Source organism: Ornithorhynchus anatinus, chromosome X1 (genome assembly GCF_004115215.2).
Source record: "Ornithorhynchus anatinus isolate Pmale09 chromosome X1, mOrnAna1.pri.v4, whole genome shotgun sequence".
NCBI classification, from domain to species: domain Eukaryota; kingdom Metazoa; phylum Chordata; class Mammalia; order Monotremata; family Ornithorhynchidae; genus Ornithorhynchus; species Ornithorhynchus anatinus.
In genome coordinates, this window is record NC_041749.1 from 69,704,452 (window position 1) to 69,725,443 (window position 20,992).

General features: G+C 44.1%; 1 protein-coding gene across 1 annotated transcript in view; it reads left to right on the top strand.

The window, feature by feature from the left end:
• Positions 1-9,215: 9,215 nt before the first annotated feature.
• The window catches only part of FAM107A (family with sequence similarity 107 member A), a 97,667-nt gene continuing 85,890 nt past the window's right edge, over positions 9,216-20,992 (top strand). Inside the window, exon 1 of the mRNA XM_029051984.1 lies at positions 9,216-9,254. Coding sequence (XP_028907817.1) covers positions 9,231-9,254 — 24 coding nt within the window. The 5' untranslated portion in view covers positions 9,216-9,230. The remainder of the gene's footprint in view (positions 9,255-20,992) is intronic.

Sequence of the window (20,992 nt, forward strand, 5' to 3'; positions counted from 1 at the left end):
AACAGGCATTAATATAAATAAATGGAATTATAAATATGTACATCTATGAACAAGTGTTAGGGGGCGGGGAGGGGGAGTAGAGCAAAGGGAGCGAGTTGGGGTGATGGGGAGGGGAGGAGGACCCCTCCTTACCTTTATTTTGAATTGGCATTTCTCTGTCCTAAACAGTCTTAGAGAGAAGAGAGAAAGCTACATAGGGTTCCACTTCCCGTTCTAAAATTAGGTTGTCTTCTTTCACAAAGGTCACTGCTTGTGAAAGATTTATCATTCTCTCCTAACTTTAGTGAAAATGAGCTGAACCATAGTAATTTATAGAAGAGAAGGAAAACCTTTTGATAAGTTGCAATTTGGGCTCTAATCAGCAGGTGGAAGTCTTAGATCAAGAGGAAAATAGTGCATTGATCTGTAGTAAGCAACTGGCTCTTCTGTGGCCTTGTTTGTTAGTCACTGACCACACCTCTGCACATTCCCCACAGCTCCAAGATATCAGAATGAGGCTTTATCAGACCCACAAAATTTGGGATATTTTTGTGTCTTCCTGAAGAGAAAGTATTTGACATTTCAAATGTAAAAAGGGTGGTCCCTTGAATTAAAGCTTTGAATCTGTTAGAGTTGGGGATAAATCTCCTGGAATACTCACATAGCAGCTTTGCAGGGGTAGCATGCTGACAGTGGCAAGGGAGCCACCACTGGCCACTAGTGAACAATCAATCAATTATATTTATTGAGCACTTTACTAAGCACTCTGGACAGTTCAATATAAGAGAGTTGGTAGGCACTTTCCCTGCCCACAAAGAGCTTACAGTCTAACCAGGAAACAGACATTAAAATGAATTACAGATATGTACATAAGTGCTGTGGGGATGAAGGTGGATTGAATATCAGATGCTTAAAGGGTACAAATCCAAATGCAAAAGCAATGCAGGTGAGAGGAGGAGTGGAGAAAATGAGGGCTTAGTCAGGGAAGGGCTGTTGGAGGAAATGTGCTTTTAATAAGGCTTTGTAGGTGGGGAAAGTGATCATCTGTCAGATATGAAGAGGGAAGGCATTCCAGACCAGAGAGAGGATGTGTTCTGCACACAGTAAGCGCTCAATAAATATGATTGAATGAATGAATTAATTAATTAATTAATATGGGCCAGGGGCTGGTGGAGAAATAGAGGAGATCAAGGTACACTGAGTAGGTTGGTATTAGATGAGTGAAGTGTGGGGGCTGGATTGTAGTAGGAAATCAGGGAGGTAAGGTAGGAGGGGACAAGGTGATTGAGTGCTTTAAAGCCAGTGGTAAGGCATTTGTTAAGCACTTACTATGTGTCAAGCATCAGGGACACAGTCCCTGGTCCACGTGAGACTCAGTCTTAATACCCACTTTACAGATGAGGTAACTGAGGCACAGATAAGTTAAGCGACTTGCCCAAAGTCACAAAGCAGACAAGCAGTGGGCTGGAATTAGAACCCAGGTCCTTCTGACTCCCAGGTCTGTGGTGTATCCACTAGGATTCTATTTGATGCAGAGGTGGATGGGCCACTACTGGAGGTTCTTGAGGAGAGGGGAAACATGGACTGAACTGTTTTGTAGAAAAATGATCCAGGCAGCCAAGTGAAGTATGGACTGGAAGGGAGAGAAACAGGAGCCAAGGAGAGACTGTGAGCCCGTTGTTGGGCAGGGATTGCCTCTGTTGCCAAATTGTACATTCCAAGTGCTTAGTACAGTGCTCTGCACATAGTAAGCACTCAATAAATACGATTGATTGAATGAATCAATAAGGAGGCTGATGCAGTAGTCAAGGTGGGATAGGATAAGTGCTTGGATCAGCATAGTAGCAGTTTGGATTCATTTATTCATTCAATCATATTTATTGAGCACTTACTCTGTGCAAAGCACTGTACTAACCACTTGGGAGAGTACAATATAATAGTGTGGCTCAGTGGAAAGAGCATGGGTTTGGGAGTCAGAGGTCATGGGTTCAAATCCTGGCTCTGCCACTTGTCAGCTGTGTGACTGCAGGCAAGTCACTTAACTTCTCTGTGCCTCAGTTCCTTCATCTATAAAATGGGGATTAAGACTGTGAGCTCACGTGGGACAACCTGATTACCTTGTATCTACCCCAGCGCTTAGAACAGTGCTCTGCACATAGTAAGCGCTTAACAAATACCAACATTATTATGTTCCCTGTCCACAATGAATTTATAGTCTAGAGAGGAGAGGAGATGGAGAGGAGCAGTCATGATGCACTGTCCAATGAACATGGACCAGTTCACTCAAATGACCCTCCTGTCTAACTGTAAGCCCAATGTGGGCAGGGATTGTCTCTATTGCTATACTGTACTTTCCAAGCACTTAGTACAATGCTCTGCACACAGTAAGTGCTCAATAAATATGATTTCATGAATGAATGAATAATCCACAATTAGAAGAAAAACCCTTGAATTTATATGCTCAAATGTGCTTAAAGATTAGACAGTTGGTATTTTGATAGTAGTAGTAGTAGTAGTAGGAGTAGTAGTAATGGTACTTATTGTGCATCTACTGAATGCAATACAAGGTACTAAACTCAGTTTGAAATTGACTGAATCAAGCAGACCACCACAAAACTGAAAAAAATACAGAATTTTACACCTAAACTTTTTTCTCAAGTTATGAATCTGGATAAACTTTCTGAAAAGTGTTCTTACTTTGCAAGAAACAATAAGAGGGGGCAGATTTGCAGCTGAACCAAACTACAGGACTGCAACTAACTAATCTCAGGTGTGTGAGCAGGTACCAGTACCAGTTGAGCTGCATTTGATTACATTTCCAGGCTTGGTGGTGTAGAGGCTGCAATGATGTCAGTGTCTCTGGGAATGTGTTTTCTCTGCTACTCTTCTGTAATTACACACCTAGAAATTTAAAGACCTAATAGTTCATTGTGTTAAAGTCAGTTTTTAAGAGTTTTTTTGTTTTTCATTTTTGCCTCACCAAGCTTTGTGACTAACATTTGCCCCCAAGTGTTGTAGCCAGGTTTTGGCCTCTGTAATTCTTCACTCTTCTTGGAGGACTCAGAAGTCTGAGTTAACTAAGGTGAGCAAAATTTCTGGAACTCAAACTGGGACAGTGAGCTGGGGTAGAAAAGATGGGAAAGGAAGATGGACTGATAAAGACAAAGGCAGAGATGCAGACATAAGGAGGGATAAGAGGCAGAGGGAAAGGGAAAGAGAGGGGAAGAAATAGAGAGAAATAAAGGGAGAGAAAATTTGTTAGGAAGAGAGTTACACAGACAGGAGCAATAAAAGCATACACACACTCATATGTGCTCACAAGGCAACAACATGCTACTCCCAAGGAAGGAAAGCAGTGTGACCTAATGGAAAGAACATGTGCCTGGGAGTTAGAGGATCTATGTTCTAACCCCAGCTCTGCCACCTACCTGCTTTGTGAGCTTGGGCAAGTCACTTCACTTCTCAGTGCCTCAGTTTCCTCAACTGTAAAAATGGGGAATCAATACCTGTTCTCCCTTCTACTTAGACTGTGACCCCCATGTGGGACAGGGATTGTGTCCCACCTGATTAACTTGTATCTACCCCAGTACTTAGAGCAGTGCTTGACATATAGTAGGTGCTTAACACATACCCTTTAAAAAAATGACAATGTTAGTAACAGCATCCGACAGTATGGAGGATGCTAGTGGCAACAGCACACAGAAGCTAAAGGGGAAGTGTTGCTTTCCTAGACACTACCCCACTGCCATCATATTCTTTGCTAATTGACTACTGATTGAATGGATTCATTTCAGCCATAATAATACTAATACTATAATCACTGTTATAGGCTGCAAAGGAAATGATGTCAGAAACCCTTTAGCAGGGAACTAATGGTGGAAGGGAAAGCAGTAGGGAAGGCTGCAGCGTGCTTTTGTTTTCCCCACCTGTTGCTGTGCTGCTGCCGCTGCCCTATTGTTAACTGCTCCAGGGGCAGAACTCACTGCTACAGTCAGTCTTGTTACACCCCACCCCCAAACAAAAGTAGAATTTTTGGGAGTTTTACTGGCATAAGTGAAGTGGCAGGTCAGTGGTCAGAATTCCATGAAGCAGCAAACCATGCTGCTTAAGGTGGGACATTTGGTTATTTAAGTGATGACTCCTTACTCAGAAGAATTCCTTTGAATGCCCATATAGAGAACCAGGTCCAAAGCAGGAGCTGGGGTGTTTTAGTCAAGATAAAAATGAAGTGTCATTTCATGCTCTGAAAAGGGAAAAAAAATCAGTCAATGGTATTTGAGTGCTTACTGTGTGCAGAGCACTGTACTAAGTGCTTGGAAGAGTACAATGCAAAATAGTAGACATGTTCCCTACCCACAGTGAGCTTACAGTCTAGAGGGAAGCAGCATGGCCAATTGGAAAGAATACGGGCCTGGGCATCAGAGGATGTGGGTTCTAATCTCAGCTCTGCCACATGCCTGCTGATCCTTGAACCTTGGTCAAGTCACTCCACTTTTCTGTGCCTCAGTTACCTCTTCTGTAAAATGGGGATTAAGACTGTCAGCTCCATGTGGGACAAGGGGCTGTGTCCAACCTGATTACCTTGTATCTACCCCAGCACTTAGAACAGTGCTTGGAACATAGTAAGCACTTAAATACAACTATTATTATTATTGTAACAAGAGAATATTTTGCAAAGGGATTTCAATTTCATACATCAAGATATGAGTTTTTCATTAGATTTAAGAGTAACGTCATGATCATTTTTTATCATTGTAATAAGCATCACCCTATGCAGCTTTGCTGGCCAAGGCATCTAAGAAAAGTGCCAGCAGGATACTTAAGCTGAGCAAGTACTTCTCTAAATCCTCCATTGGTTACCAATTCCCCCCCCCACATCAAGTAGAAACTATTTACTTCAGGGTTCTCCATCAGCTTTTTCCATCTCCCATACCAGCTCTCTCTCCCCCAATTGCACTGTGCTCTTTCCAAGCTCACGTAACTGTACCTTGCTCTCGATTCTCCTGCCTCCAAACCCTTGTTCGCACCATACCCCCACCTAGAACTGATCCTCCTTGACCTCTCTGCTGCCTTTGACACTGTCGACCATCCCCTCCTCCTCCATACCTTATCTCACCTTGGCTTCACGGACTCTGTCCTCTCCTGGTTCTCCTCTTACCTCTCTGGCCGATCATTCTCGGTCTCCTACGCTGGAGCCTCCTCCCCCTCCCATCCTTTAACTGTTGGAGTTCCTCAAGGGTCAGTTCTTGGCCCTCTTCTGTTCTCCATTTACACTCACTCCCTCGGTGAACTCATCCGCTCTCACGGCTTTGACTACCATCTCTACGCAGATGACACGCAGATCTACATCTCCGCCCCTGTCCTCTCCCCCTCCCTTCAGGCTCGCATCTCCTCCTGCCTCCGGGACGTCTCCACCTGGATGTCGGCCCGCCACCTAAAACTCAACATGAGCAAGACTGAGCTCCTCATCTTCCCTCCCAAGCCCGGTCCGCTCCCAGACTTCTCCATCACCATGGATGGCACGACCATCCTTCCCGTCCCGCAGGCCCGCAATCTCGGTGTCATCCTTGACTCGTCCCTCTCGTTCACCCCACACATCCTATCCGTTACCAAGACCTGCCGGTTTCACCTCTACAATATCGCCAAGATCCGCCCTTTCCTCTCCACCCAAACGGCTACCTTACTATTACGGGCTCTCGTTATATCCCGGCTAGACTACTGTGTCAGCCTTCTCTCTGACCTCCCTTCCTCCTCTCTCGCCCCGCTCCGGTCTATTCTTCACTCCGCTGCCCGGCTCATCTTCCTGCAGAAACGATCTGGGCATGTCACTCCCCTTCTTAAACAACTCCAGTGGTTGCCTATCGACCTCCGCTCCAAACAAAAACTCCTCACTCTAGGCTTCAAGGCTCTCCATCACCTTGCCCCTTCCTACCTCTCCTCCCTTCTCTCTTTCTACCGCCCACCCCGCACGCTCCGCTCCTCTGCCGCCCACCTCCTCACTGTCCCTCGGTCTCGCCTATCCCGCCGTCGACCCCTGGGTCACGTCCTCCCGCGGTCCTGGAACGCCCTCCCTCCTCACCTCCGCCAAACTGATTCTCTTTCCCTCTTCAAAACCTTACTTAAAAATCACCTCCTCCAAGAGGCCTTCCCAGATTGAGCTCCTCTTCCCCCTCTACTCCCTCTGCCATCCCCCCTTTACCTCTCCGCAGCTAAAGCCTCATTTTCCCCTTTTCCCTCTGCTCCTCCACCTCTCCCTTCCCATCCCCACAGCACTGTACTTGTCTGCTCAACTGTATATATTTTCGTTACCCTATTTATTTTGTTAATGAATTGTACATCGCCTTGATTCTATTTAGTTGCCATTGTTTTTACGAGATGTTCTTCCCCTTGACGCTGTTTAGTGCCATTGTTCTTGTCTGTCCGTCTCCCCCGATTAGACTGTAAGCCCGTCAAACGGCAGGGACTGTCTCTATCTGTTGCCGACCTGTTCATCCCAAGCGCTTAGTACAGTGCTCTGCACATAGTAAGCGCTCAATAAATACTATTGAATGAATGAATGAATAGAACTCCTTTCTCCCTCAAACCTGCCCTATCATAGCTGTCCTCATCTTCAAAGGCTTCCTTAAAAAAAAAAAATCCTACCTCCTCCAAGAAGCCTTCCCTGATTAATTCCTAACACCCATGTTGCTTCAACCCAAGAGCATTTATACCCAAATCTTATCACTGTACTCTCCAAATGCTTATTTCATCCTCCTTGTTCTTCCTCCTGCTCCCACTGTTTGTAAATCATTTATGTCTGCCTGTCTCCTCCCTTAGACTGAAAGCTCCTGGGGAGCAAAGACCATGTGTTCTGTTTCTGGTATACTACTCTCCCTAGTACTAAGCCTAGTACTCCACACTCAGTTGATGCTCAATAAATACCACTAATTGACTAATGCACCTGTCATACAACTAACTGAAGTGGTGCCAGTGCAAGCAGGGAGGACAGAAACAATGTTTTAAAGCCCCTTGAGGGTCAGGGACTGTGTGTAATTCCCACCTGTGTATTCTTTTCCAGCACTTAATACAGTGCTCTGGACACAGTAAGCACTTAAAAAATACTATTACTGCTCCAGTGAAGAATAGTAGCAGACAGGTCAGCCTGCTATATGGCAACCAGGGAGATGGAGTTGCTGTTCTTAAGCAGGCTTTGGAATGAGCAGGGTGCTGAGAGGCAGATTCTCAAATAGTGCAGTCTCTGCAAGCATCAGCACAGCAGAGGACAATCTTTAAATGCACCTAATTTGGGGAGTCAATTATGGTACTTGTTAAGCACTTACTATTTGCCAAACACTGTTCTGAGCATTGGGGTAGATATAAGTTAATTGGGTGGGCACAGTCCCTGTTCCACATAATAATAATTATGGTATTTGTTAAGTGCTTACTATGTGCCCGGCACTGTACTAAGCTGGGGTGGATACAAGCAAATCAGACTGGACACAGTCCCTGTCCCACATGGGGCTCACAGTCTCCATCCCCATTTTACAGATGAGGTAGCTGAAGCACAAAAAGTAAAGTGACTTGCCCAAGGTCACACAGCAGACAAATGGTGAAACTAGGATTAGAACCCAGGTCCTTCTGACTCCCAGGCACATGCTCTATTCACTAATTGAGGGTCACGTGAAAGCCTCCAGCCATGCCTACTCCCAAGATTAGGGTGCATATATAAAATCACTCAGGGAAATAATAATAGTATTTGTTGCACACTTACTATGTTTCAAGCTAGGTGCTGAGAGGCATTCTAATAATAATTATGGTATTTGTTAAGCTCTTACTCTGTGCCAAGTACTGCACTAAGCTCTGGGGTAGACACAAGATAATCAGGCCCTACATGGGGCTCAGTCTAAGTAGGAGGGAGAACAAGCACTGAATCCCCAGTTTGCAGATGAGGGAACTGAGGTACAGAGAAGTGAAGTGATTTGCCCAAGGTCACACAGCAGACAGGTGACAGAGCCAGGAGTAGAACCCAGGGCCTCTGACTCCCAGGACTGTGCTCCGTCCACAAGGCCATGCTGTTTCAACCGCAAATCATACAATCAGACTGAGAAAGGAACAGTTTTCTCCTGAGTGTTTTGTATTGCAGGAGTCTTCTGAACAGTGGGTCTTTCTCAGCCTAAAGATCAGAGAAAGTTTGAAAAAATAAGTTTTGAGGCAAGAATTTTGCCTTTCATTCTATCCCAGGAGACCACATTCCCCTTTGAATTAATGATTAGTGATGCATTGGGTTTCTGTGCTCTGAGAACTCCAGACACTGGGCATTTTAAAAGATCTATTATTAATGAGGCCTTTGCTGCAGGGTTTTACATTCCTGTGCAGCCCTGCTACTTTGGGCTGCTTGAAACCATACCACTAGCCTCCTTGTCTCCGCTAAAGCCGGCCCACTCCCCTCCAGCCCTCTCAGCTCAGGTTAAGTAAACTCACTGTGCAGGATGCTGTTTCTTGGGCAGTAACCAGGCTCTGCCAAGGTTCAAGAGCTGCCCTCCTCTGATGCCATAAAGTAACTGCTTGAACTCCATCACTGCCCAGCCCAGCAGCTCACTAGGAATACCGACTGCATTGTCCTACTGAGAAGCCCCAGGACCCAAGTTCATTCTCCAGTGATTTTTCAGAAAGGAGAAACAAAAAAAGCCCCCAAACATCTTGAGGCGAAGAATAGATGGAGGCTCTGTGGAACGGAGTGCCACTCTGATAACCCAGGTTGTCACCTAGATCCGGGGTCTGTCAGTGAAAGGGGTAGCTTCTCAGATTCTCCCTCCAGTCTGTGCTGCATTTTCTACCATCTTTGCCTGTCAAGGGCAATTAGCCTAATCTTCTGTGGCCTTTTGTGATAAGTAGCCAGGCTTAAAAGAAGGGCCTCTATGAAAGCAAGCGTTGTGTGTGGACCCAGCCTAGGTAGAATCCAGTGATTCAGTAGAAGAAAATGAGTTCCTTCGGTGGCGTCATCAAAATAAAGGGAAAATTCTTTGCTCATCTCCTTTAAGATCCTGCTGGCTCTGTGGGCTAAGCGAGTGCTGTCAGAGTGCCAGGCACCGAGTGCTGTACCTTTGCTGGTGTTTGATGCAGCCTCTGCCTCTCCACAGATTGTGTGGACTGCACCACCGAAAGATTTGGAGTCCTGAGCTTGTCTATTCCCCCAAGGTCAAGAGGAAACTCCCAGGGGTCCGCAGAGGATCGAGGGGCAGGGTCCTCCAGAAGACCAACCCCCTCATGTCATGGGAGCAGCTCATGGAAAAAAGGTATGGAGTCTGATGATTTCTCTCCCTGCTTACTGGAGTGGGAACAGAGGACATTTTCTCTCTCTGCACCTGTTGCTGGAATAACCCTTCTGGAGGTCTCTGCTCCTCCTTCCCCTTCTGTAATTCTGCCTCGGGTTATAAATGAGGGATAGTTTTTTAGCAGAAATGAGTGCCCAGACTGTGTCAGTCAGCTTTGGTAATTCTACCTGCTCAAACTGATATCTATTACTCAGCCTATTCCAAGTCTTCCAGAGCCAATGACAAGGCCAGGGAGGGACTTATACTGTCAGAAAGACCAGACCATGGACACATGCATTGCTGCTCATACCACACACACACACACACACACTCTCTCACTCTCTGTCTGTCTCTGTCTCTCTCTCTCTCTCCTCCCTCCCTCCCTCCCTCCCTTTCCCCTCTCCCTCCCTCTCCAAAGAAGCATACGACAAAGGGAGGCATTCAGCCTGAGACTCATTCTCTCCTCTAAGAAAAGAAAGAAGAGAGGGTGAGGGAGAGCAGCAGAGCAATTCCCCACAGCTTGAATGAAGAGTTAGGTATGTTTAGGCGTGAATACCTAGCTCCATTGGATACTTTGGGGAGAAAGTTCTAGTGTTAAATAAATGATCTTAGCCTAGCCTAGTCTATCCATCTTTATTATATGCTAGGAATCCCAAAAATCTAGCACCAAGCCTTTCTAAGGACTAAAGAAAAGACAAACTGCTTTGGATCGTTCTGCTTTCTATCAGCAGCCTAACTGCTTAAATCCTATTAACAGCTTAGTGCATAGCTGGCAGTTCAGGTGCTTTCCTTTCCTCATCTTATGCTGAAAATAAAGCAAGAAATCAGTCCTCCCCACAAAGGGAGAGCTCCTTTGTTTCTACTGGAATGTCTGTTATACTCTACATATTTCTGTCCTGTTCTTTCCTCATTGGGAAAAAAGTCAAGGAAAAAACTTCATCGCCATTCTTGCCCCATGCCCCCAACCCCAACAGGCACACCCTCCCCTTTCCCCCACACCAGTGACACTCCATTCTGGGTGTTAGTTCAGAAATACAATACGGAAAACACTCCATCTGCAGAGTATAGCCTTGTTTGATGTAAATGAGAAACAGATCACAACTTTGTCACTGGAAACATTCTCAAGCTTCAAGTTAACACACTTTCTCAAGCCATTATTTTGCTGTGCCAGCACTTTGAATGAGCACCAGGTTCTTGACTGCTTTGACATTAGTTTCCTAGAATTACAAATATATTTGAAAGGACTCAGAGGTCATCTAGTCCATTCCCCTGCCTTCACTCAAGTTAACACTTAAACAGTCCCAAACAAACAATGAATCCTTTTTCTAAAGACTTAGAAGGACATTGATAATGCCCATCCTTAACCCATTCTAGGATCAATTAACAATGCCTAAAACAGTCAGAAACTATTCCATATATCTAGCCTAAATCTTTCATGCTGTAGTGGATGCCCATTTTTTCCCAATCTGCTCTGAGTACAAGAGAACCATCCTTTCTAAAATAGCTTTGCATATCTTTCCAAAATCTAGACTGTGTACTTCCAAAGTAAAAATGACTGCTAATAAATCTATATATGTAGAATTTAAGTCACCTTGGAGTTGTATTATTGGTTGAAAGAGCTGAGGTGGGGTAGATGCTATACATAGTATATGCCAACTTTTCTTTCCACCTACCACAACCCTGCCTCCTGGGGGAGTGAGACTGATGCCAAAATGGCCCTGAATGGGATCATTACTGGTCATCTCCCTCCCACTAAATCACTGTTACTGGTTGCCGAGTGTCTGTGAGCAGTCTCTCTCTCTCTTTCTTTCCCTCCCCCCTCTCTCCCACCCATCTCCCCCACCCATCTCTCTTTTCTTAATAATAATAATGTTGGAATTTGTTAAGCGCTTACTATGTGCCAAGCACTGTTCTAAGCACTGGGTAGACACAGGGCAATCAGGTTGCCCCACGTGGGGCTCACAGTCTTAATCCCCATTTTACAGATGAGGTAACTGAGGCACCGAGAAGTTAAGTGACTTGCCCAAAGTCACACAGCTGACAAGTGGCAGATCTGGGATTCGAACCCATGACCTCTGACTCCAAAGCCCATGCTCTTCCTACTGAGCCATGCTGCTTCTCCACTCTCTTCTCTCCCTCTTCTTCTTGGATAAGGAGGGTAACAGTGGGATCCTGGCAACAATTTGGCCAGGGACATCTTGTTCCTGTAAAGAGGAACCTCCTGGAATCCAAAGCAAGTGAGTCTGTGAGAGGAAGGAAAGGGAGGATCAGAAGAGACTTTGTATGTTCTGTGAGTCCTCTCTGCAAAATGTAGGATTTCTCCTTGAAGGAGATAAATGAATATTGGATTTTGGTTTTTCACCCAAGAAAGAAGCAGAAGAAGATGACAGAGAAGCATAGACTGACAGTGAGCAGAAGACAGAAAGTATATTTTAAATATTACTTTTTCACAGGTTTCTAGTAGTTGTCACTACTGGGCTAATTTTCGTACTACTACTACTACTACTAAGAAGAACTGTGGTATTTGTTAAGCACTTACTATGTGTCAAGCACTGTTCTAAGCATTGGGGTATATACAAGATAAAAATCAGGTCGTACCCAGCCTGAGTCCCACATTTCAAAAGGCATGGCCACCAATATGGGCCCGCAGCAGAACTGTATTTGAGAACGACTGGCCACTGTAATATGACAAGGCAATCAACTATTAGAACATGGTAGTGGTAATGGTGAAGGTATTTATTGAGCACCCAGTGGGTATAATACACTGGACTAAACACTTGGGGAAAGTGAAACAGAAAGAAGTAGTACATTCCCTGCCCACATGAGCTTATTCTCTAACAGGGGAGACAGACATAACATTGTGTATCTTGCTTAATACTTCCCCTCTAGACTGTAAGCTCATTATGGGCAGGAAGTGTTTCTGCTAATTCTGTTGTATTCTCCCAAGTGCTTAGAACAGTGCCCTGCACATAGTAGTTGCTCAATAAATACCATCCATGAATGTCTGTAATTTTCTCCTTCAGCAGAAATGCTCTCTTTTTATTATTCTACTATTTACTATTTCCAGATTGCTTCTGTGCCCAAATAAAACTAAGTGCACAGTCCAACCAAGTGGTTCTTCTGGACCCTTCCATTTCTTGATCTCTGTGGATTTCACATAAGCCACTGCCCTGAGAATAAAGGCAGATTGATCAATGCCTGGTTCTTTGGTCATTTGCAAGCTATCCAATTATACAGATATGGAGATTTATGAGAATATTTCCAGTTCTTGAGAAAGCAAATTAGAAATAATTTTCTGTGTTCCATAAGGTCCCCAGCTGCTTGCTGATCAGTCCAGGTTAATAATCACAATCCTGGAGAATAAATTCAGCGAACTAATTTTTTTCCAGATTGATGGTGGTATGTAAAAGGCCATCAGATTTCCCTGAAGTTAAAGCTCACCAATTCTGTAACCTCAGTTCTTCAGTTTGCTGTTTTCACTTCTTCGGATTACATCATAAAATGGCTCAGAGTGCTTGGGTTTACACTCAGAACTTTCCCAAAGAAAATGAACCTTTTCAAGGTTGGAGGGACTCACCTTACCTCTTCTAAAAGAGGTTGAGTAAAGAATCTCAGGGTGAAGGAGGAAAATAACGCTAATAGAAATAAAGGTGTTTTCTTTCACTACCCCAACTAATCTAGTAGACTTTTAGTAGAGCTAAAGTGAGCCACCAATTATTTTATGTATCTGTTCTATCTTATTACTGTTTCAAATAACTTCTGTAGCAAAGGTTCTGGATGCATCAGGTAACCCAACACTTCCTTGGTTTGCTTAGACATTTATTAGTCAATCGTATTTATTGAGTGCTTACTGTGCACAGAGCACTGTACTGAGCATTTGAGAGAGTACAATATAATAATAATAATGTTGGTATTTGTTAAGCGCTTACTATGTGCTGAGCACTGTTCTAAGCACTGGAGTAGACACAAGAGAATCAGGTTGTTCCACGTGGGGCTCACAGTTTTAATCCCCATTTTACAGATGGGGTAACTGAGGCACCGAGAAGTTAAGTGACTTGCCCAAAGTCACACAGCTGACAAGTGGCCAAGCCGGTTGGTTGACACATTCTCCGCCCACAACAAGGTTACAGTCTTGAGGAAGAGACAGACATTTATATAAATAAATTAGAGATATGTTTATAAGTGCTGTGGGGCTGAGGAAGGGATGAATAAAGGGTGCAAATCCAAGTGTAAGGGCAACACAGAAGGGAGTGGGAGACAAGGAAATGAGGGCTTAGAGTCACATCTTAGTCATGTCTCTTGGAGGAGATGTGCTTTTAATAAGGTTTTGAAGGTGGGGAGAATGATCGGATACAAAGCACTCCCAATGTTCCAGGCACTGTACTAAGCACTGGGGGAAAAAAACATGGATATTGACTTGGACAGGTCTTTTGCCCATAAGGAGTTCAAAATCTAAAGGAGCAAGGAAAGGACACAGAGAAAGAGTAACAGAGCAAACTCAACTTAAAAACCCAACTGAACAAAAGCTATTTAACTAGAACTAGGCCTTCCCCAATTAAGCCCTCTTTTACCCGTCCCCTTTTCCTATCTGTGTCATCTATGACCTTTGGGCATTTGATATTTGCCCCACCCTCAACCCCACAGCACTTATGTGCATATCTTTAAATTAAATACTAAATTATTTATATTAATGCCTTTCTTCTCCCCCTCTAGACTACAAGCTCATTGTAGGTAGGGAATGTGTCTATCAACTCTAGTCTTGTACTCTGTCAAGCACTTAGTACAGTGCTCTGCACACAGTAAGTGCTCACTAAATGCCATTCATTCAGTGATTAGAACAGTTCAACAACACCAAAAAAGCAAGAGTCCATCAATTCTGGGAGGGAATAGTCCTGTTTCCTCACTGCTCCGGTCAGGGTCATCCTGATTCCAAACTGCCACCTCCTCCCCAAAGGTCCAACTGCTACAAAGCCCTCTGTCCAACCCCCCATCCACCCACCCTTTGCTCCAGCTGGACAGCAGGGCTGGGAGCCCCAGTGGTGGCAGCCAGATGATGGTAGTGGCCCAAGGCCACAGTGCCATCCCAGCAGCCCAAGTGACAGAATTTTGTGCTCCTTTTTTCATCCACCCTCCACTCCTGCAGCGGAGTTGGGCCAGGAACTGTGATGGCAGGCCTCAAGTTGATGGGGGAAGGGGTTCACTTTAATTTGGGTTAAAAATGTGAATCTGTGGCCTTATTTCTTTAGGTATTTTCCTAGGGTGAAAGGAATTCTTTCTTTGTTACCTTTGCTTCTTTTCTCCTTTGTTCAAAGAGATGCAACCACTGTGGCCAACCTTGAGAGTTCTAAAGGTTTCTTGAAGTGTTTTCTGACCCCTGACCTTTTTTCTCGTTAACACAAACAAGCAGAAAATAAATAACTGAGCCATGTGCTGCCCTTTTGTTTCTAAATACTGGCAGCATAGTGCTTGCATACCTACATCAATTGTTTGGCCTGCCTACTGGTTAAAAGGAAGCTAAAAATGAAGAAATTTCTTGGGGAAGCAGTAAGGAACCACACAGGCCTGATGAACACATTGTAATAAGCAGCAGACATGCTCACAACATTCACTGAGTTCAGACTTCAGGAACACACTACTTCTTTCTATTGTCAGTGTTCTGCCTACATGTTAAACCAGAGCACACAAACTGAGCTTTGAGAACTTAACCTAATGAAGAGAACTAAGTGGCCTATGGCAGAAGGGGCAAAAGGATTTCCAAAGAAGTGAGCCACACCAACCTTTGGGAGCATCTACTCTGTTGCCCTGAAATCAGTGATGGCCCCAGTAAAGCTGTCACATAATTTGATAATACAATAATCAGGTCAAAGATATCCAGTCATATTCTGCATGGCAAATCAGCACATATTTTCTTCAGTAGTGCAAGAGCAGTAAGCAGTGTAGCTTAGTGGATAGAGCATGTGCCTGGGAGTCAGAAGGACCTAGGTTCTAATCCTGGCTCCACCACATGTCTGCTGTGTGACCTTGGGCAAGTCACTCAACTTCTCTGTGCCGCAGTTACCTAATCTGTAAAAAGGGGATAAGAGTGTGAGTCCCATGGGGTCAGGGACTATGTCCAACCTGATTAACTTGTATTTAATCCAGGGCTTAGAACAGTGTTTGGCACCCAGTAAGCAACTCACAATACCATAACAATAATTACTATTATTAGTTCATGTGTTTGTATTTGGAGTTGTGAAGTGATTTGTCAAGTGAAGTGACCTAACCAACCAGGGGAGCCCCTGAGCCCCCACAGCTGTTAAACACCAGGGAAAAGTCTTAAGACAGATATATGGCAGCTGAAAGTGCTTCCTTTCCATACAACCTGTTTTGCTTACCTTCAGATTACTCCAAGGCAATCCACTATTAAACTATTGTTAACTAATTCATTATGGTATTCATTCAGAATTTACTGGTGCCAAGGACTGGAATAAATATAAGACAATCAGAATGGATAAAATTCAACTTGAGGTAGAAAGAGCAGGTATTTTATCTCCCGTGTCCCCAGATGAGGAAACTGAGGCCCAAAGAAGTTGTGACTTGCCCAAAGTCATGCAGTAGGCCAGTGGCTAAAATGAGATTGGTACCCAAGCCTCTTGACTCCCAGTCCTGTGCTCCTTCCACTGGTCCATATGCATCCCAGTTCTCTCAGAAGAGAGAGGACAAGGCCATAAGGTTGTGATGTACCATCCCAGTTCTCTCAGAAGAGAGAGGACAAGGCCATAAAGTTGTGATGTAATTACTCGAGGCTTTAAACATAAAATCAGAGAATCCTAGGCCTGCCATGGCCTCCAGGGATCACCTAGTCCATCTCCCTGGCCTTCAGACATGACAACACCTAAAGGCATCTGAGACAAGGAATTATCTATTCCAACTATGGTCCTTCCCACAATTCTCATAGTGCATCCCAGTGATTCAGGCCCTTGCCCCTCAGGACTTGTTCCTTATTTCCATTCTAAATCCCTATTATGTGAGCTCCTTCCCCCATCAACTTGTGGCCTGCCATCACAGCTCCTGGCCCAACCCCCCTGCAGGACTAGAGGGTGGATGAAAAAGGAGCTCAAAATTCTGCCACTTGGGCTGCTGGGATGGCACTGTGGCCTTAGGCCACTACCACCATCTGGCTGCCACCACTGGACCTCCCAGCCCTGCTGCAATTTCAATCAATTTCCTCTTGAAGAAATTGAGAAGCAGTGTGACTTAATGGATAGAGCACAGGCCTGGGAGTCAGAAGGACCTGGGTTCTAATCTCAGTTCTACCACTTTTCTGCTGTATGATGTTGGGCAAGTCACTTCATTTTTCTGTGCTTGTTACCTAATTTGTAAAATGGGGATGAAGACTGTGAGTCCCATGTGGAATAGGAACTGTGACCAACCTGGTTAGTTTGTATCTACCCCAGTGCTTAGAACAGTGCTTGGCACTTAGTAAGGACTTAACAAGTATCATAATTATTATTATTTGCCTGACACATAGTATGCGCTTAACAAAGAAAAGCAGCGTAGCTCAGTGGAAAGAGCATGGGCTTAGAAGTCAGAGGTCCTGAGTTCTAATCCTGACTCCGCCACCTGTCAGCTGTGTGACTTTGGGCAAGTCACTTAACTTCTCGGTGCCTCAGTTACCCCATCTGTAAAATGGGGATTAAGACTGTGAGTCTCACGTGGGACAACCTGATTACCCTGTATCTATCCCAGCACTTAGAACAGTGCTCAGCACATAGTAAGTGCTTAACAAATACCAACATTATTATTATTATTATCATTATTAATAACAAATGCCATAAAAAAATGAGCAGAGCTGATCACCATCCTCAGCATAATAGACTGTGAGCCCCTTGAGGAACAGGGACTGTGTCCCACCTGATGATCTTGTATCTACCCCAGGGCTTAGTACAGTTGATGCATCATAAGTGCTCAACAAATACCACAATATCATAATAATGTCTCTCATATACATGAAGGGAATGACTGACTCTCCGCTTAGTTGTCTTTTCCCCAGATGAAATAATCCCAGTTCTTACCTTTCTTCACAAATCCTATTTTCCAAATTTATCACCTTGCTCTTAAAATGCTCTCTTGCTTATTCAAAACTTCCCTGATTGAAGGGCCAAAAAAAATCAGACCATTCTATCAGAAAAGTTATTAAATTTGATAAATGACTTAAAACAAGCAGTAAATTCCAAGGTAGTGAAATTCCATGTAGCTTTTTGGGCCAGTTTCTACCCCAAACAATTACCTTTGTATATGATTAATGAGTCTGGTTTGAAAATTATAGTCCTACCCAGTTTCCCTTATTTTCCATTTCAGCAAACCCCAAGTTAAATGACACAGAAGAAAACTAATTATAAATAGCACCCTCTTGTAACTCCTCCAACTTTCCAGCAAATCACTTTAGCAGTTTTTCCTCCATGGTCTGTTTGAAATTATTTTAGTGCTAAAAAAGGCCAATAATCTCTACTAGAAACAATTTCTTATTTCCCTGATGTAGTATGATGCATACACTAATTCATTACAGCACATAGTGATTGCTGGCCCCAGAATGTGAGTCATAGGCTTCTAGTGTAATAATGACATCACTGAGTTAAGGAAGGGCAGTTTGATTTGTTTAAACTTCCTTGTAAAATTTCCTATTAAATGGAAATATGTTCCTTGATTTTTTTGCTTTTCCTGAAAAAGAGAAAGAAGGCAGAAGGGAAGGGGAGCACAAGCTAGTTCTCCCAAAATTCAAACTTTGACTTTCAGTACTCTGAAAACCGCCAGCATACCCTGACCCTTGCTGCAGTGGGAACTTAGTGAAACCTGTGCTTGTCAGCGTGGTTGGAACATGACTTCTCCCAGGCCCCACCGAAGCAGGGACCGGGGATTTCACCTAGCTCTCCACTACACAAGGGGTCTGGGACCTGCCTGACCCTCTGTAGGTCTCTCTTTTCCACTGTGTCTCTCCATCTTCCCTTGTATCTCTGTCTCTCCCTAAGTCTCTCTTACTCCCTCCGCTTCCCTTTTCTTCCCTTGGGAGCCCCACCCCAGGAATACCTCTCTGCTGGAAATTCTATCCCAGGTTCAACCCCAGCTGGATAGAGCACGGGCCTGGGAGTCAGAGGACCTGGGTTCTAACTCTGGCTCCACCTTTGTCTGCTGTGTGACCTTGGGCAACTCATTCAACTTCTCTGTGCCTCAACAACCTCATCTGTAAAATGGAGATTGACTATGAGCCTCATGTAGGACAGATACTGGGTCCAACCTGATTACCCTGTGTCTACCCCCAGTGCTTAGTATAATGCCCAGCACATAGTAAGTGCTTAACAAGTACCATAAAAAGTCATTCACTTATTTAATGGTATTTATTAGTGTGTGCAAAGCACTAGGAAAAAGATTAGAGAATTAGATAAACTCCTTGGCTCCCAAAAGGCTCACAATCTAAAAATAAGTTAGGGGAGGGAGGGAGGGAAGGGTTGTTGACTGATACCTAAGAAAAGACAAAACAATAAAAACACAGACAACATAAAAGACAGTGGTCAATAGAATATCAATAGGTTGCTGTGGCTAGAGAAACAGGATTGCTGGCTTCTTGTAAAAGACTCCACTAGTCACTACAGTCACAGTTGCAGCTATGGTCTCCCTAAGTTCTAAAATCAGTCAATCGATGGTATTATTGAGCACTGATTGTGTGTACAGCATTGTACTAGGTGCTTGAAAAAGTACATTACAGTAGAGTTGGTAGATTCAGTCCCTGCCCTCAAGGATCTTACAGTCTACAAAGAGTTTAAAAATTGAGAAGGCCTCATGCTGCCATATCATCTTCACCTTGCCTGGCTGGAGCAAGGCCTGATGGGAATCAATTTCAGTGGAATACTGTCACCTGATTTTCTAATAAATGCCCTGAAAGTGTAGCTATAATTGAATGGCTCTGTGGACCTTAGAAAACACATGCACTTTGAATACACCCAATCCATGAACTGCTGCCACCCTTGAAATGCTCCTAAAAAGTAACGGTTGAAATTTCATCTTTGGTGCCAGTTTGCCTCCAGCCTCCTGGCATCCTCTGAAAGGGTTTGGAAGCAAATTTTCCTTTGGCGACCCAAAACGGCCATAGACTTCACTTACAAAGAAAGATCAAAAAACACAACTGTAATGGTTAGCCCCCCCCGCTCCCCCTCCATCCTACCCAGTCCCCCAAATGCCCGGGTGTAAGTGGCCTTTAGTTGGACAAGCTAATAAAAGCTAAAGTTTCAGTTTGATTGTTATGAATAGCCCTGTTATCTGGCACTGTTTCTGGACATTTGAGAAAGCCTCCTGCTCTAGGTTTCCAAGGTTCGACTAGAACACCGCGCTACTGATCTCCTTTACCTCTTTAGTCTGGCCCACCATTCAAACAGGGCTACCATTTGTCTTAGCTTGGCCATAGATGAAGTCAGCGTGGCTAAGATGAAAAACATTAAGGCTTTAGGCCCAGAGCAAGAAGCACACTGATGCTCCCTTGAGAGATTAGCAACTCTATGACCCACAAAAAAAGAAGCAAATGTACAAAGATGCATTTCAGGGCAACATTAATTCTTTCAACCTATTCAGATAAGTAGGGGCAGACCTGAGAAAAAAAGTTACAATCCACATAGTTGCTTCGCCCCATATACAACTAATGTGATTCAGTACTTGCAATATTCTGTCTTCAGACCTCCTATTTACTTCCTCTCACAACTTTCAAAATTTTGTCCCAACTAGACTAAAAGGCAACTTTGTAGAACACAGACTCACACAGGAGTAAAGCACCAATAGGAATCAGGAAGACCAAGGTCCAGAGGTGGTGGAGCCTGCATGCATTAGGGAACAAATACAGCCATCTATTAAGTATTCAAGAATGCCCAGTTGTAGGCCATCCAGGCTTCTGGATTCTTCTCTCTTGCCTTCCTGCTGATTGCCTTTTGGCCCTTTCCCTTGACATTAATAGCTTCACTAAAAAAAGGAGGCAGTACAAGGAATTGAGATTCAAATGAGAAGCAGCATGGCATAGTGGAAAGAGCCCAGGACTGGTAGTCAGGAGACCTCAGTTCTAATCCCAGCTCTGTCACTTGCCTGCTGTGTGACCTTGGGCAAATTACATAGCTTCTCTGGGTCTCAGTTTCTTCACCTGTAAAATGGGGATTAAATGTCTATCCTCCCTCCCCTTGAAACTGTGAGCCCAATGTGGAATAAGGGCACTGTCTGATTTGATTATTCTGTATCTACTCTAGCACTTAGGACAGTACTTGGCTCATAGTAAGCACTTCATGAATGTTGCTATTACTATCAGGTAGGGAAGCAAAGTGGCTTACTGGAAAGAGTCCGGGCTTGGGAGTCAGAGGACATGGGTTCTAATCCCGGCTTTGCCACTTGTCTGCTGTGTGACCTTGGCCAAGTCACTTAACTTCTTTGTGCCTCAGTTACCTCATCTGTAAAATGGGGATTGAGACTGTGAGCCCCACGTAGGACAACAAAATTACTTAGAACAGTGCTTGGTGCATACTAAGCGCTTAACAAATACCATCATCATTATTATTATTTTAAAAAGCTCCACATTTCCAAAACAAACAAAAAAAAGAAAGAAGGTGCCTGGAAGTCTGAAGGCTTTTATTTTTAACTTTTCTCTAGATGTCCATAGGTTAGAGGTTCCACCAATATAATTTTCCTTAAACTTCAATCAAAAAACATTG